This window comes from Babylonia areolata, chromosome 18, assembly GCF_041734735.1.
Source record: "Babylonia areolata isolate BAREFJ2019XMU chromosome 18, ASM4173473v1, whole genome shotgun sequence".
NCBI lineage: Eukaryota > Metazoa > Mollusca > Gastropoda > Neogastropoda > Buccinidae > Babylonia > Babylonia areolata.
In genome coordinates, this window is record NC_134893.1 from 712,616 (window position 1) to 731,984 (window position 19,369).

At 43.9% G+C, this 19,369-nt stretch overlaps 1 protein-coding gene across 2 annotated transcripts in view; it reads right to left on the minus strand.

Annotated features, from left to right (window-relative positions):
* LOC143292349 (protein HID1-like) overlaps positions 1–19,369 on the minus strand; it is a 97,973-nt gene that overhangs the window by 58,351 nt on the left and 20,253 nt on the right. For both annotated transcript variants that reach the window (XM_076602540.1, XM_076602541.1), the window contains exons 7-12: positions 16,380–16,437; positions 14,263–14,488; positions 12,198–12,254; positions 10,017–10,157; positions 6,584–6,674; positions 1,825–1,976 (exon numbers count right to left, since the gene is read on the minus strand). In XM_076602540.1, the coding sequence (XP_076458655.1) occupies positions 1,825–1,976; positions 6,584–6,674; positions 10,017–10,157; positions 12,198–12,254; positions 14,263–14,488; positions 16,380–16,437 (725 nt within the window). The remainder of the gene's footprint in view (positions 1–1,824; positions 1,977–6,583; positions 6,675–10,016; positions 10,158–12,197; positions 12,255–14,262; positions 14,489–16,379; positions 16,438–19,369) is intronic.

Consider the following 19,369-nt stretch of genomic DNA (forward strand, 5'->3'; position numbering starts at 1 on the left):
CATCACCATCACCACTACACCTTTCTTCAACCATCACCACTATACCTCTCTTCAACCATCACCACTATACCTCTCTTCAACTATCACCACTACACCTTTCTTCAACCATCACCACTACACCTCTCTTCAACCACAACCATCACCACTATACCTCTCTTCAACCATCACCACTATACCTCTCTTCAACCACAACCATCACCACTATACCTCTCTTCAACCATCACCACTATACCTCTCTTCAACCACAACCATCACCACTATACCTCTCTTCAACCACAACCATCACCACCGCACCGTTCCTCTCTCTTCAAACGTTATAAACAATAACTCCAACCAGAGAAATATTCATGAATGATCCAGTTAATATAGAGGGGGAAAAGAAAACTTGCACTGTTCAACTCCACCCTGTTATCATCATTGTGATCATCATTCTCTCTCAGTTACATGTAAACACTGGATTTAAATTCAACAAAACAATGAAAAAAAGAAAGAAAAAAGATTACATGCAGAAAGGGACAGTGCACATGGAATGTGTAGATGCATGACTAAGTATTAAGAACCCATGAATCCCACACAACATAAACAGCATTAATAACCCATGAATCCCACACAGCATAAACAGCATTAAGGACCTATGAATCCCACACAGCATAAACAGCATTAATAACCCATGAATCCCACACAACATAAACAGCATTAATAACCCATGAATCCCACACAGCATAAACAGCATTAAGAACCAATGAATCCCACACAACATAAACAGCATTAAGAACCTATGAATCCCACACAACATAAACAGCATTATGAACCCATGAATCCCACACAACATAAACAGCATTAAGAACCAATGAATCCCACACAACATAACATTAATAACCCATGAATCCCACACAGCATAAACAGCATTAAGAACCTATGAATCCCACACAACATAAACAGCATTATGAACCCATGAATCCCACACAATATAAACAGCATTAAGAACCAATGAATCCCACACAACATAAACAGCATTAAGAACCTATGAATCCCACACAACATAACATTAAGAACCCATGAATCCCACACAACATAAACAGCATTAAGAACCTATGAATCCCACACAACATAACATTAATAACCCATGAATCCCACACAACATAAACAGCATTATGAACCCACGAATCCCACACAACATAACATTAAGAACCCATGAATCCCACACAACATAAACAGCATTATGAACCCATGAATCCCACACAACATAAACAGCATTATGAACCCATGAATCCCACACAGCATAAACAGCATTAAGAACCCATGAATCCCACACAACATAAACAGCATTATGAACCCATGAATCCCACACAACATAACATTAAGAACCCATGAATCCCACACAACATAACATTAAGAACCCATGAATCCCACACAACATAAACAACATTAAGAACCCATGAATCCCACACAACATAACATTAAGAACCCATGAATCCCACACAACATAAACAACATTAAGAACCCATGAATCCCACACAACATAACATTAAGAACCCATGAATCCCACACAACATAAACAACATTAAGAACCCATGAATCCCACACAACATAACATTAAGAACGCATGAATCCCACACAACATAACATTAAGAACCCATGAATCCCACACAACATAAACAACATTAAGAACCCATGAATCCCACACAACATAACATTAAGAACGCATGAATCCCACACAACATAACATTAAGAACCCATGAATCCCACACAACATAAACAGCATTAAGAACCTATGCATCCCACACAACATAATCCCATGGAGGATTAAGTACCATGACTCACAATGATGAGGAAGTCAGCGTGTGTCCCGGTGAACACCGGTATGTCCATGGGGACACGCACGCTGTAGGGCTTGTTGAGGCGTACACCAAAGTTGCGCTCTCCACTCAGCAAGAGCAGGATGAAGACACCAATGTGCATCAGACCCACACGTGCTGGGCAACAGATAATCATGACCAGAACAATAACAATAATCATGATGACCATGACAACAATACTATTACTACTACTAATAATAAATACTACTACCGCTACCAATAAAAATAATAAATAAGGATAGTAATAAAAATGATAGAAATACAACTACTACTAACAATAAATAATAATGATAAAAATCTACTACTACTGCTGCAACAACTACTACACCTTCTACTAACAATAATGACAACAACAACAGTAATAACAACAATACTAATAAAGGGTACAAGTTACAAGCTCTACCTCCTCAGCACAGGGACCAGAGTGCAAACGATCAACGAGGAGAAATAAGTGTAGGAAAACAAACAACACAGCACTATAATGGAAGACCAAGGCAAGGGGAATGTGTCCAAGAGATAAAGTACACACACACCCGGTGTTTGACACAACTGTCCAACAGATAAAGTACACACACACCCCGTGTTTGACACAACTGTCCAACAGATAAAGTACACACACACCCAGTGTTTGACACAACTGTCCAAGAGATAAAGTACACACACACCCAGTGTTTGACACAACTGTCCAACAGATAAAGTACACACACACCCCGTGTTTGACACAACTGTCCAACAGATAAAGTACACACACACCCCGTGTTTGACACAACTGTCCAAGAGATAAAGTACACACACACCCAGTGTTTGACACAACTGTCCAAGAGATAAAGTACACACACACCCAGTGTTTGACACAACTGTCCAACAGATAAAGTACACACACACCCCGTGTTTGACACAACTGTCCAAGAGATAAAGTACACACACACCCAGTGTTTGACACAACTGTCCAAGAGATAAAGTACACACACACCCAGTGTTTGACACAACTGTCCAACAGATAAAGTACACACACACCCCGTGTTTGACACAACTGTCCAACATATAAAGTACACACACACCCAGTGTTTGACACAACTGTCCAACAGATAAAGTACACACACAACCAGTGTTTGAGACAACTGTCCAACAGATAAAGTACACACACACCCAGTGTTTGACACAACTGTCCAACAGATAAAGTACACACACACCCAGTGTTTGACACAACTGTCCAACAGATAAAGTACACACACACCCAGTGTTTGACACAACTGTCCAAGAGATAAAGTACACACACACCCAGTGTTTGACACAACTGTCCAACAGATAAAGTACACACACACCCAGTGTTTGACACAACTGTCCAAGAGATAAAGTACACACACACCCAGTGTTTGACACAACTGTCCAACAGATAAAGTACACACACACCCCGTGTTTGACACAACTGTCCAACAGATAAAGTACACACACACCCAGTGTTTGACACAACTGTCCAAGAGATAAAGTACACACACACCCAGTGTTTGACACAACTGTCCAAGAGATAAAGTACACACACACCCAGTGTTTGACACAACTGTCCAAGAGATAAAGTACACACACACCCAGTGTTTGACACAACTGTCCAACAGATAAAGTACACACACACCCAGTGTTTGACACAACTGTCCAAGAGATAAAGTACACACACACCCAGTGTTTGACACAACTGTCCAAGAGATAAAGTACACACACACCCAGTGTTTGACACAACTGTCCAAGAGATAAAGTACACACACACCCAGTGTTTGACACAACTGTCCAACAGATAAAGTACACACACACCCAGTGTTTGACACAACTGTCCAAGAGATAAAGTACACACACACCCAGTGTTTGACACAACTGTCCAAGAGATAAAGTACACACACACCCAGGGTTTGACACAACTGTCCAAGAGATAAAGTACACACACACCCAGTGTTTGACACAACTGTCCAACAGATAAAGTACACACACACCCAGTGTTTGACACAACTGTCCAACAGATAAAGTACACACACACCCAGTGTTTGACACAACTGTCCAAGAGATAAAGTACACACACACCCCGTGTTTGACACAACTGTCCAAGAGATAAAGTACACACACACCCAGTGTTTGACACAACTGTCCAACAGATAAAGTACACACACACCCAGTGTTTGACACAACTGTCCAACAGATAAAGTACACACACACCCAGTGTTTGACACAACTGTCCAACAGATAAAGTACACACACACCCAGTGTTTGACACAACTGTCCAAGAGATAAAGTACACACACACCCAGGGTTTGACACAACTGTCCAAGAGATAAAGTACACACACACCCAGGGTTTGACACAACTGCTTCAACCAAAATTATTGAAGTGTTTATATATCAAAAAGAATCTATTACATTTTGCACAAATGATTTATGCATATTTGTGCAAACATGCCATCCTACAATCTGAATTTTCAGTATGTATAACTTTCTGTACATAGTGAAGGGTGGGGCATATATATATTTGCAATTCATGTGTAATTATTGTCAAGTTATTTTGTTTTATGCTGATCCATTTTCTCTTTTAATGTTGTTGTTTATCTTTCTGTATTTGTATGTGACTTAACCCGATTCTATCTTTTTTATAATTGTATCTAAAAAATAAAAAAATTAAAAAGAAAAGTTTATAAAATTAGATTTAAAAAAAAAAAAGGGATTAAAAAAAAAACAACCCCACTAAATCATGCTTTGGGGGAAAAGGGTGTTGTTTTTGTTCACTAGCCCAGAGACAGAGTGGTGGTGAAGATTGTGAAGAGACAGAGGACAGACAGTCAGACAGAGGACAGACAGACAGAGGACAGACAGTCAGACAGAGGACAGACAGAGGACAGACAGACAGAGGACAGACAGACAGAGGAACAGAGGACAGACAGACAGAGGACAGACAGTCAGACAGAGGACAGACAGAGGACAGACAGACAGAGGACAGACAGTCAGACAGAGGACAGACAGACAGACAGAGGACAGACAGTCAGACAGAGGACTGACAGACAGAGGACAGACAGAGGACAGACAGACAGAGGACAGACAGTCAGACAGAGGACAGACAGAGGACAGACAGAGGACAGACAGTCAGACAGAGGACAGACAGAGGACAGACAGAGGACAGACAGTCAGACAGAGGACAGACAGAGGACAGACAGAGGACAGACAGACAGAGGACAGACAGTCAGACAGAGGACAGACAGAGGACAGACAGAGGACAGTCAGACAGAGGACAGACAGAGGACAGACAGAGGACAGACAGTCAGACAGAGGACAGACAGTCAGACAGAGGACAGACAGAGGACAGACAGAGGACAGACAGTCAGACAGAGGACAGACAGAGGACAGACAGAGGACAGACAGTCAGACAGAGGACAGGACAGACAGAGGACAGACAGACAGAGGACAGACAGAGGACAGACAGACAGAGGACAGACAGAGGACGGACAATCAGACAGAGGACAGACAGACAGGGGACAGACAGTCAGACAGAGGACAGACAGACAGAGGACAGACAGAGGACAGACAGACAGAGGACAGACAGAGGACGGACAATCAGACAGAGGACAGACAGACAGAGGACAGACAGAGGACAGACAGAGGACGGACAATCAGACAGAGGACAGACAGACAGGGGACAGACAGTCAGACAGAGGACAGACACACAGGGGACAGACAGTCAGACAGAGGACAGACACACAGGGGACAGACAGTCAGACAGGGGACAGACAGTCAGACAGAGGACAGACAGACAGAGGACACACAGAGGACAGACAGTCAGACAGAGGACAGACACACAGGGGACAGACAGTCAGACAGAGGACAGACACACAGGGGACAGACAGTCAGACAGAGGACAGACACACAGGGGACAGACAGTCAGACAGGGGACAGACAGTCAGACAGAGGACAGACAGACACAGACAGGCAGACATAGGACAGACAGACAGAGAGAGGACAGACAGACAGAGGGCAGAAGGTGCGCAGCAGAAGACAGAGGACAGACAGCCATACACATTGGACAGACAGACACAGACAGACATAGGACAGACAGAGGACAGACAGACAGAGGGTAGACAGACAGTGGGCAGACAGACAGAGGACAGACAGTCAGACAGAGGACAGACAGACACAGACAGACAGACATAGGACAGACAGACAGAGAGAGGACAGACAGACACAGACAGACATAGGAGAGACAGACACAGACAGACATGGGAAAGACAGACAGACATAGGACAGACACAGGACAGACAGACACAGACAGACAGACACAGGACAGACAGACAGACACAGGACAGACAGACAGACAGACATAGGACAGACAGACAGCGGGCAGAAGGTGTGCAGCAGAGGACAGACAGACAGACAGAGGGTAGGCAGACAGACAGAGGACAGACAAACAGAGGGCAGAAGGTGTGCAGCAGAGGACAGACAGACAGACAGAGGGCAGGCAGACAGACAGACAGAGGACAGACAAACAGAGGGCAGAAGGTGTGCAGCAGAGGACAGACAGACAGACAGACATAGGACAGACAGACAGAGGGCAGACAGACACAGGCACACATAGGACAGACACAGGACAGACAGCCACAGACAGAGGGCAGAAGGTGTGCAGCAGAGGACATACAGAGGACAGACAGACAGAGAGAGGACAGACAGACAAAGGACTAGATGTACAGCACTCACACTGGTCAGCCCTGGCGTCATTCAGGTTGTAGAGGATGGGCACCAGGATGTCCAACACATCACTGCTCTTCAGCACAAAGAACATGAACTTCTGCAACACCGTCACAAACAGCATGAACTTCTGCAACGCCATCACAAAGAACATGAACTGCTGCAACACCACCACAAAGAACATGAACTTCTGCAACACCACCACCACAAAGAGCATGAACTTCTGCAACACAAAGAACATGAACTTCTGCAGCAACACCACAAAGAACATGAACTTCTGCAACACAAAGAACACGAACTTCTGCAACACCACCACTGTTCTTCGGCACAAACAACATGAACTTCTGCAACACAATTATTGCTCTTCAGCACAAAGAACTTGAACTTCTGCTACACAACCACAAAGAACATGAACTTCTGCAACACAAAGAACATGAACTTCTGCAACACCACCACAAAGAACATGACCTGCAACACCACCATAAAGAACATGAACTTCTGCAACACCACCAACACCCTATCTGGGTAATACATACACAAATTTTGCAACACCACCAAACACTGTATCTGAATAATACACATATGTGATGCAGCACACATCTGTTCTTAGCTATGCACAAAAAGATGACACTGATTACAGTCAAAATAACGAAAACCGCGATTTTTACTAATTTTGCAACTTTGAAATCTTATCTTTGTCAGAAAGTATTTTAGTATATAACTGCCTGAAACTGTAGTATTTTAATGTTTTCAGGTGTAAGCACTGTTGGTACTGCTGTACATATTTGTCACTTAAGTTGCAACGTTCTGTGCATTTGACTCCAGGCTTTTCTGAAATTACATCAACCAATGATGTGGCAATACAGTAAACGTCCTTTTGATCTGGGATCTAAAGCCAAAGTTCAAAAGATTGATCAGCAGTACGGGAATTGTTTATGTTCAAACACAAATGTGGCCTTTGTCTCTCCTCTGAACATTGACTGTCATCACTGACTACTGGCTTGTGACACAGCATCACTCCTCCACTCACTATTTATCACTCCTCCACTATTCCTCCACTCACTATTCATCACTCCTCCACTATTCCTCCACTCACTATTCATCACTCCTCCACTCACTATTCTTCCACTCACTATTCATCACTCCTCCACTCACTATTCATCACTCCTCCACTCACTATTCTTCACTTCACTCACTATTCATCACTCCTCCACTCACTATTCATCACTCCTCCACTCACTATTCTTCACTTCACTCACTATTCATCACTCCTCCACTCACTATTCATCACTCCTCCACTCACTGTTCTTCCACTCACTATTCTTCACTTCACTCACTATTCATCACTCCTCCACTCACTATTCATCACTCCTCCACTCACTATTCTTCACTTCACTCAGTATTCTTCACTCCTCCACTCACTATTCATCACTCCTCCACTCACTATTCTTCCACTCACTATTCATCACTCTCACTCACTATTCATCACTCCTCCACTCACTATTCTTCCACTCACTATTCTTCACTTCACTCACTATTCATCACTCCTCCACTCACTATTCATCACTCCTCCACTCACTGTTCTTCCACTCACTATTCTTCACTCCTCCACTCACTATTCTTCCACTCACTATTCATCACTTCACTCACTATTCATCACTCCTCCACTCACTATTCTTCCACTCACTATTCTTCACTTCACTCACTATTCATCACTCCTCCACTCACTATTCATCACTCCTCCACTCACTATTCTTCCACTCACTATTCATCACTCCTCCACTCACTATTCATCACTCCTCCACTCACTATTCTTCACTCCTCCACTCACTATTCTTCACTCCTCCACTCACTATTCTTCACTTCACTCACTATTCATCACTCCTCCACTCACTATTCATCACTCCTCCACTCACTATTCATCACTCCTCCACTCACTATTCATCACTCCTCCACTCACTATTCTTCACTCCTCCACTCACTATTCTTCACTTCACTCACTATTCATCACTCCTCCACTCACTATTCATCACTCCTCCACTCACTATTCTTCCACTCACTATTCATCACTCCTCCACTCACTATTCTTCACTCCTCCACTCACTATTCATCACTCCTCCACTCACTATTCTTCCACTCACTATTCTTCACTCCTCCACTCACTATTCTTCACTCCTCCACTCACTATTCATCACTCCTCCACTCGCTATTCATCACTCCTCCATTCACTATTCTTCACTCCTTCACTCACTATTCTTCACTCCTCCACTCACTTTTCATCACTCCTCCACTCACTATTCTTCACTCCTTCACTCACTATTCTTCACTCCTCCACTCACTATTCTTCACTCTTCACTCCTCCACTCACTATTCTTCACTCCTCCACTCACTATTCTTCACTCCTTCACTCACTATTCTTCACTCCTCCACTCACTATTCATCACTCCTCCACTCACTATTCATCACTCCTCCACCCCCCCCCCCCCCCCTCCCACCTGCAATCAAGATCGATGACACACAGATCAAGTCAGTCGACAAGTTTTGCTACCTGGGCAGCACACTATGCAGCAACGGAGCCCTTGATGCAGAAGTGGCGCTGCACATCGCCAAGGCCAGCTCCACCTTTGGCAGACTCAACAACAGGCTGTGGAACAACAAAGGCATCAGGCTCAGCACCAAAATCAAAACCTACAGAGTTGTTGTGCTGACCACCTTGTTGTACTGCTGTGTAACATGGACGACGTATCGCCGTCACATTCAACAACTTGAGCAGTTTCACCAGATCCTCGGCATAAAGTGGCAAGACAGGGTCTCCAACCTCCACATCCTAGAGAAGAGCGGCCTGCCCAGCATCAAAAGCCTGCTGATTCAGTGCCAGCTAAGCTGGACAGGACACGCTGTCCACATGACAGACAGCAGGATCCCGAAGATGCTCTTGTATGGCCAGCTGAAGGAAGGCCACCGCAAACTTGGAAGACCCTGCAAGCGCTTCAAGGAAACCTTGAAGACAAACCTCAAAGCCTGTGACATAGACATCGCTTCCTGGGAAACTGATGCCCTTGACCGCTCTCACTGGAGGATGCTGTGCTCTAGTGGCATAAAGACGTTTGAAAACAAGAGAACGCTGGCCATTAAGGAGAAGCGTGAGCGAAGGAAGCAGGGCTCAACTTCTGGAGATGTTTTCCCTTGCAACACCTGTGGGAAGTGCTGCGCATCCAGAATCGGCCTCTTCTCCCATATGAGGACACATACCAACAGATAAGCCTGCCTTTGTACTCATCCGTTGGTCCGACGGGAGACTCCATCATTGTGTGTGTGTGTGTGTGTGTGTGTGTGTGTGTGTGTGTGTGTGTGTATGGGTGTGTGCATATGTGTATGAGTGTGTGCATACATGTGAGTGTGTACATGTGAGTGTGTACATATGTGTGTGTGTGTGTCAGACCTTGTTGATGTCGCACATCTTCCAGAAGAGCACCAGCAGCTCCTGGTAAAACTGGATGCGTTTACAGGACCCGGGCAGGTAGGTCTGGGTCAGGGGGTTGTTCAGCAGGCGGGTGATGCCCTTCAGGATGAACCCAAAGTCCTGACAACACACGTCACACTGACCTGACTTGTGTTTACAGCACAGTCACCACACACAATGTGACACTGACTTCTGTTTACAGCACAGTCACCACACACAATGTCACACTGACTTCTGTTTACAGCACAGTCACCACACACAATGACACTGACTTGTGTTTACAGCACAGTCACCACACACAATGTGACACTGACTTCTGTTTACAGCACAGTCACCACACACAATGTGACACTGACTTCTGTTTACAGCACAGTCACCACACACAATGTGACACTGACTTGTGTTTACAGCACAGTCACCACACACAATGTGACACTGACTTGTGTTTACAGCACAGTCACCACACACAATGTGACACTGACTTCTGTTTACAGCACAGTCACCACACACAATGTGACACTGACTTCTGTTTACAGCACAGTCACCACACACAATGTGACACTGACCTGACTTGTGTTTACAGCACAGTCACCACACACAATGTGACACTGACTTCTGTTTACAGCACAGTCACCACACACAATGTCACACTGACCTGACTTCTGTTTACAGCACAGTCACCACACACAATGTGACACTGACTTCTGTTTACAGCACAGTCACCACACACAATGTGACACTGACTTCTGTTTACAGCACAGTCACCACACACAATGTGACACTGACTTCTGTTTACAGCACAGTCACCACACACAATGTGACACTGACTTCTGTTTACAGCACAGTCACCACACACAATGTGACACTGACTTCTGTTTACAGCACAGTCACCACACACAATGTGACACTGACCTGACTTGTGTTTACAGCACAGTCACCACACACAATGTGACACTGACTTGTGTTTACAGCACAGTCACCACACACAATGTGACACTGACCTGACTTCTGTTTACAGCACAGTCACCACACACAATGTGACACTGACTTGTGTTTACAGCACAGTCACCACACACAATGTGACACTGACTTCTGTTTACAGCACAGTCACCACACACAATGTGACACTGACTTGTGTTTACAGCACAGTCACCACACACAATGTGACACTGACTTGTGTTTACAGCACAGTCACCACACACAATGTCACACTGACCTGACTTGTGTTTACAGCACAGTCACCACACACAATGTGACACTGACTTCTGTTTACAGCACAGTCACCACACACAATGTGACACTGACCTCTGTTTACAGCACAGTCACCACACACAATGTGACACTGACCTGACTTGTGTTTACAGCACAGTCACCACACACAATGTGACACTGACCTCTGTTTACAGCACAGTCACCACACACAATGTGACACTGACTTCTGTTTACAGCACAGTCACCACACACAATGTGACACTGACTTGTGTTTACAGCACAGTCACCACACACAATGTGACACTGACTTGTGTTTACAGCACAGTCACCACACACAATGTGACACTGACCTGACTTGTGTTTACAGCACAGTCACCACACACAATGTGACACTGACCTCTGTTTACAGCACAGTCACCACACACAATGTGACACTGACTTCTGTTTACAGCACAGTCACCACACACAATGTGACACTGACCTGACTTCTGTTAAATTGAGCAGTATTCGTGGCACTACAGTATTGATGTTGTAGTCATTGTTATATCATTATTATCATTCAGTTCAGTTCAGTTGCTCAAGGAGGCGTTACTGAGTTCCTTATTTTCAATATTAATATTCTTCTTCTGTTTTCTTATTATTATCAATTCATTTTGTTAGCAATGAGCATGTATCATTCAAGACAAAACAAAAATATTTGGTATTTTATAACTCTCACTGGAGGATAGAACAGAGAGTTATAAAGTATCATAATTTGCCCCCAACTGTCTCATTGGTCAGTTTTGAAAATTCAATTTCTGAACTTTTGTTGACTTTTTCAGGGGTGATTGTTTTTCACTCATCCCTGCATGGGCTGCAGTCTGGGGAAATCAGGGGAGGAAACTGCTGATAGAAATGAGCCGAAGAGTCCGCAGACAGCAGGGAAGTGATGTGAAAGGAGTCACTCACCTCCTCTCGGTGAATGCGGGACAGGTAGTTGAGGAACAGGTTGTCGGAGCCTCCAGCCTGCAAGACACACCTGATTCATCACCACATCACAACCTGCAACTACACTTGGCACAATGTTAGAAAATAAAAAGATCATTGTATTACACTGTACTGCACTGTACTGTACTGTACTGTACTGTATTGTATTGTATTGTATTGTATTGTACTGTATTGTACTGCACTCCACTGTATTGTATTGTATTGTACTGTATTGTACTGCACTCCACTGTATTGTATTGTATTGTACTGTATTGTATTGCACTGTACCGCATTGCATTGCATTGCATTGTACTGCACTGTATTGTATTGTACTGCACTCCACTGTATTGTATTGTATTGTACTGTATTGTATTGCACTGTACCGCATTGCATTGTACTGCACTGTATTGTATTGCATTGCATTCCACTGCATTGTATTGTATTGTACTGTATTGTATTGTACTGTATTGTATTGTATTCCCTGTATTTCATGAAATGGAGACTACTCTCCCCCAAAAAAGCATAACACCACAACACCACCCTCATTTTGTGTGGGGGGGTGGGGGGAGTGGGGGGGGGGGTTGTGGAGATGGAGGAGTGTTCTGTTTTTTGGAGGAGCGGTTGGGGGTTTGGGGGAGAGGGTAGCTGTGCTGAACGTTATCTCTAGAAAACCCAGCCCAGATGAACACTGTCACACATGGATAAACACGACCCGTGGACCTCACACCCTGTGCCTGTGGACAGTCCTCTCCCCTTAACCAACTGGGGCTTCTTCATCACAAGGGACGCTGATCTGACATCATTCTCATGGTTCTATCCCCCCCCCACTGACTGCTGAACTGATGACATCATTCTCATGGTTCTATCCCCCCCACTGACTGCTGAACTGATGACATCATTCTCATGGTTCTATCCCCCCCACTGACTGCTGAACTGATGACATCATTCTCATGGTTCTATCCCCCCCACTGACTGCTGAACTGATGACATCATTCTCATGGTTCTATCACCCCCCACTGACTGCTGAACTGATGACATCATTCTCATGGTTCTATCCCCCCCACTGACTGCTGAACTGATGACATCATTCTCATGGTTCTATCACCCCCCACTGACTGCTGAACTGATGACATCATTCTCATGGTTCTATCACCCCCCACTGACTGCTGAACTGATGACATCATTCTCATGGTTCTATCACCCCCCACTGACTGCTGAACTGATGACATCATTCTCATGGTTCTATCACCCCCCACTGACTGCTGAACTGATGACATCATTCTCATGGTTCTATCACCCCCCACTGACTGCTGAACTGATGACATCATTCTCATGGTTCTATCACCCCTGATTAATGCCTCTTCATCACAAGGGATGCTGAACTGATGACATCATTCTCATGGTTCTATCACCCCTGATTAATGCCTCTTCATCACAAGGGATGCTGAACTGATGACATCATTCTCATGGTTCTATCACCCCCCACTGACTGCTGAACTGATGACATCATTCTCATGGTTCTATCACCCCCCACTGACTGATGACATCATTCTCATGGTTCTATCACCCCCCACTGACTGACGACATCATTCTCATGGTTCTATCACCTCTGATTAATGCCTCTTCATCACAAGGGACGCTGATCAGATGACATCATTGTGATGGTTAAACCCAAACAGCACCAGTAGCCAGGTTCACCGTGCAGCATGTGTGCATCACAGACATCAGGTAGTGTTGGAGAATGGAACAGGAAGCTGACTCACAGCACTGATTAACAGCGACTCAAACTACCATGGTCACAAAACAATTACAGAAAGGGTCAAGAGTGAATGTTTCCTCCATAGCGTCACTTTCGTCTTTGACTTTTATGAAAAGATGTTAAACTGAAGAGAGAAAAAGAAAACACACACACACACACACACAAACATGCAAGAAGTGAACTTTTCCTACACAGTGCTACTCTCCTCTTTGTCTTTTTTTATGAAAAGACTAACTACAGAGAAGAGAAGAAAAGACATATATACACCACCCCCACCCCTGCACTCACATCGCTGCCCTGGTCCATGGCGGTGCCCCCACTGGTTCCGTCTACAGTGAGGGCAGCAGTGGCGGCCGAGTCATTCTCCATGGTGACACACAGCACCTGCAGGGCTCCCTCCACCAGGGGCTCCCGGTGGTCAGAGAACATCAGGTGGTTGTAGGGAACCCCGTACCCCACTGGGTCGTACGAACACAGGCAGTTCAGCAACGACGTGAACAGCGGCAGAGCGTGTCTGTCATCATCATCATCCCAACAATGATAATCAAGATAAGTCATGAGAATACCAGTAGTAGTTTACTTCTATTGCGCCTTCCATTGAAAAACTGAAATAAAATAATAATGCTGAAGGCACATTACTTGAATACATTATGATCAAATCACATAAAATCATGATCACAAGTAACATTTCTATCAAATATGTTCTTAAAAATAAGAATACTAGTAATACTCTTGCTGCTACTACTACTACTATCATTAATTATCATAGACATTTCCATTGTGCCTTCCACTGGAAAACAGTAACGCTTGATACAGTAAAATTACAATAGAAATTAGATAAAATCTAACAAGTGACATTTCAGTAGCCAACCCCCTACCACCTGTTCACATCAACAGCTAACTCAGAACCAAACAATTTCATTAGTCAATCTTCACATACAGTCCTCATCAACAGGTCAAACCCAGTTCAAATGCTAGCATTACCTATAAAAAAAATTCTTTATCTTTTATTCTGTGGTATCCTTTGTTCATCTGCTGTTTTCTGCTTTTTCTCCTTGTGGTACAGTCTTTAAACCGTCAGACACATTTGCTTTGATGTCAAGCCCCAGTGCAGGAACTTGTGAAATCAGAATCCAGTCTGCTAGCTCGGCTTCCCACCCCAATGACTATCTTATTTTGCATATTCAGAAAGGTTTCCTATTTCCTTATAGGCGTTCACTTTTTTCTTCTGACCTATCGGTTTTCACACACAATACCTGCTTTCAGATAAAGGTACCTGCTTTCAGACAAAGAGGTACTTGTTTTCAGACACAGTACTTGCTTTCAGTCAAAGAGGTGCCTGCTTTCAGACAAAGAGGCACCTATTTTCAGACACAGTACCTGCTTTCAGACAAAGAGGTGCCTGTTTTCACAGAACCTGCTTTCAGACACAGTACCTGCTTTCAGTCAAAGAGGTGCCTGCTTTCAGACAAAGAGGTACTTGTTTTCAGACACAGTACCTGCTTTCAGTCAAAGAGGTGCCTGCTTTCAGACAAAGAGGCACCTATTTTCAGACACAGTACCTGTTTTCAGACACAATACCTGTTTTCAGACACAGTACCTGCTTTCAGACAAAGAGGCACCTATTTTCAGACAGTACCTGTTTTCACAGTACCTGCTTTCAGACAAAGAGGTACCTGTTTTCACACACAGTACCCGTTTTCACACACAGTACCTGCTTTCAGACAAAGAGGTATCTGTTTCAGACAAAGAGGTACCTGCTTTCAGACACAGTACCTGTTTTCAGACAGTGCCTGCTTTCAGACAAAGAGGTACCTGTTTTCAGACATAGCAAGTACCTGTTTTCAGACAAAAAGGTACCTGTTTTCAAAGAGGTACCTGTTTTCAGACACATTACCTGTTTTCAGACAAAGAGGTACCTGCTTTCAGACAGAGGTACCTGCTTTCAGACAGAGGTACCTGCTTTCAGACACAGTACCTGCTTTCAGACAAAGACATACCTGTTTTCACACAGTACCTGCTTTCAGACAAAGAGGTACCTGCTTTCAGACACAGTACCTGCTTTCAGACAAAGACATACCTGTTTTCACACAGTACCTGCTTTCAGACACAGTACCTGCTTTTAGACAGTACCTGCTTTCAGACACAGTATCTGCTTTCAGACACAGTACCTGTTTTCAGACAGAGGTACCTGCTTTCAGACACAGAACCTACTTTCAGACACAATACCTGCTTTCAGACAAAGAGGTGCCTGTTTTCAGACAGTACCTGCTTTCAGACACAGTACCTGCTTTCAGACAAAGAGATACCTGCTTTCAGACAGTACCTGCTTTCAGACAAAGAGATACCTGTTTTCAGACACAATACCTGCTTTCAGATACAGTACCTGCTTTCAGACACAGTACCTGTTTTCAGTGGAGGTGAAGTACTGTATCCACTGATTGGGGGCACTGTGAGCATCCGCTGAAACACACACATTTTTTCATATTTTTAATTCTTCACTTTTTAATTACACAACGATGGAACACTACATGCACATCAACAAATGACCACGACCAGGTGACATGAGCAATCTTTACAGCACCAAACCTGCCTGGCATTGGTAGGTGGTGTCCTTAGTATGTTAACCTCTTGACTGTGCTGTTGACGTACGGTGTACGTCATGGAATGTTGCTCACCAATGCTGTACTGACGTACACCGTACATCATGTTACAACATTCTATGTTTCGAGTCCCGCATTATGGAAAATACAGTCTGCTAACCATTAAATTAGCTCCCCTAAGAGCTATTTATCTCCTGAGTTCCATGAGCTAAAATTACTCACCTCATTGTCATATTTATGGCGAAAGTTTTGCAAGTTTGTACAAAGCTCAAGTTGTGTTTGCAAAGCCATAGCTGAACACAGACAAACCCCAACACTTGCACTAGTATTGGAAGAAATCCTTCACAATGCAAATAGTAGAGATGAAGATTGTGGACTGAATGAGATAGAACTGCATGAAGTTGATGCCAAAGACGCTGATTTTGACATGGAGGGGGGTGGGAGGTGGAGTTGCTTGACGAAACTGAAGACAGACAAGCTCAGCTGATTCAAGATGCAAGTGGGTGTTTACGAGGTTTGTCAGTTTATTATTTGCTTTCTGTTTGTTGTAACAATGAATATGACTACATTGTGTGTGTTCTGGATGTGTTAACTGTGGTAAGTAGCTTCATCAGTCACTGATCAGTGCGTGTGTGTGAGAGAGAGTCAGTCATGTGGGTACTGTGTGTGACCATCACAGCCCAAGGGGGCGTGGCTCGCTGCCTGGCTCATTGTTGACGACAGCATGTGTTGCTCACCTAGAGCTTTCTGTGTATTCATTCCCGAGTGTGTATTGGTTTGTTGTTGTTGTTATTGTTGTTGTTGTTTTGTGTGTGTGTGAGAGTGGGGGAGGAGATGTTTTACAACTGAAATCAGAGAATGATATACAGAATTGTATGCCTACATTACTTTGTAAATGCAACACTTGTAGAAGTGTGTGTGTGTGTGTGTGTGTGTGTGTGTGTGTGTGTTGTCATTTTGTTTTGTATGAGAAAGAGAGAAGGAAGGGGGTGTGGCATACCATGAACCAGTTTCAATGTGTGTGTGTGTTGGTGGTTTGGGGTGGGGGGTGGGGTAGGTGTGTGTGTGTTTGTATTTTAGCTTCTGAAAACAATCAGAAATAAAATGGTACCATTTCATAACCTTTTTATATGTAAAAAAAAAAAAAAACCAACCCAAAAAACAACAACAAAAAACCCCCAACAAACTTAGTCTTTTATGCAATGTGTTTCAGGTATGCAGCATGGTGATGATCATGATGTTCGTCCTGGACCATCTGGAGCTGACAACTTGCCACAAACCTACAGCTGATGACCAGCAGCAGCAAGACCAAAGGGCAGTAAACAAGCCTCCAGCAGTTCTGGATTACAACAAAAACATGGGTGCCATGGACCATCATGACCAACAGCTGCAGCCCTATGATGCCACAAGGAAAACCCTGAAGTAGTAAAGATAGCTGTGTGTGCATTTTCTACAAATTGCCATGCTGAATGCACACATCCTCTACAAAAAAGCAGGCAACAGCAGTACATCCCTGGACTTCCAGAAGGATGTAATTAGTGCCATGATTTTTGGTGACCAAGACCCAGACACTGCTACAAATGACCACGCTGTTCGTCTGTGTGGACGACACTTCATCCCACCTACCCCACAGAAGGCCTCGCCACAAAGGAGGTGCAGAGTCTGCTGGAAGAAAGGACAAAGAAAGGATGTGAGGTTCTACTGCCCAGACTGCCCCAGTAAACCAGCACTGTGTCATGAAGACTGTTTCTGCAAGTACCACACACAGCGTTTTTACTGGCGATAGATCCTGGGTGAGTACATCTTTTTCATTCTTTGTGTGGACTGTGTTGGAGTCTTATGGACCTGGACACTGTTGCACAGCCTTGACAGTGTGTGTGGTTGATCATAACAGTCACAAGAAAGACTGACTGATAACCTGGTGGATGTTGTAGCACCTACATGATGGAATGACAGTCCCCCTTTTTTTTTTTATTGCATTTTATGGAATTTTTCTGTCAGATTGACTCATTATTTGAACATGTGAGCATTAAAAACAAAATTTTGGTTCATTTTCCTTTCATTTGATATATACTTTTATGCACTTATCTTCAGTACTTTTTGAAATATAAGCAAATTAAAATCATTTGTGTGTTTTTCTGATAATTTTCTCAGCATAGGCTATAGCAAAACATACTAGCTGTGAAGGGGTTAAATCAGTCCAGGCTTACTGAACACCAAGCAAGTGACTCAGAAGCAGTACAGGGTCTTCTCTGGTGTCTGTCCTTCAGGCCAGCAAACACTGATAGCTCCCTGTGGACTGCCATTACAGGGATGACGACAGATGAAGCTGGCTATGGCTGAGTACGGGGGACTAGGAATGAGGGGTCTGGAAGTCAGTCCAGTGAAAACAGTGCAGATGATGGGACTGCCAAAAACAATAACCAACAACAAAAACAACAAAAAGTTTGCTTCCTGATAAAATGTTCCCAAGTCTAAGGAATCACTCTTGACTGAGGAACATCCTTCACACTGTGCAAAGTTGTCTAAGATTGCCTGTGCAACTCAGCCCTGGTGGAGCAAAGTAGTTTGGTTGCATGCAGTAATATGTCCACAGTATCTTACTTATTGTATGCATAATCACATGAATTAAAATATCAATTATGCCCCACCCACGCCCCAATGAATACATGTTCTTTTTTAAGCCAGACCTGGTGGTTCAGATATGAACATGGGAAGAAGAAAAAACAAAAGAGTGTCAGAGAGACTTAAGAGAGGGAGTGTATAAACATCACATCAAAGTGCTAAGTGAT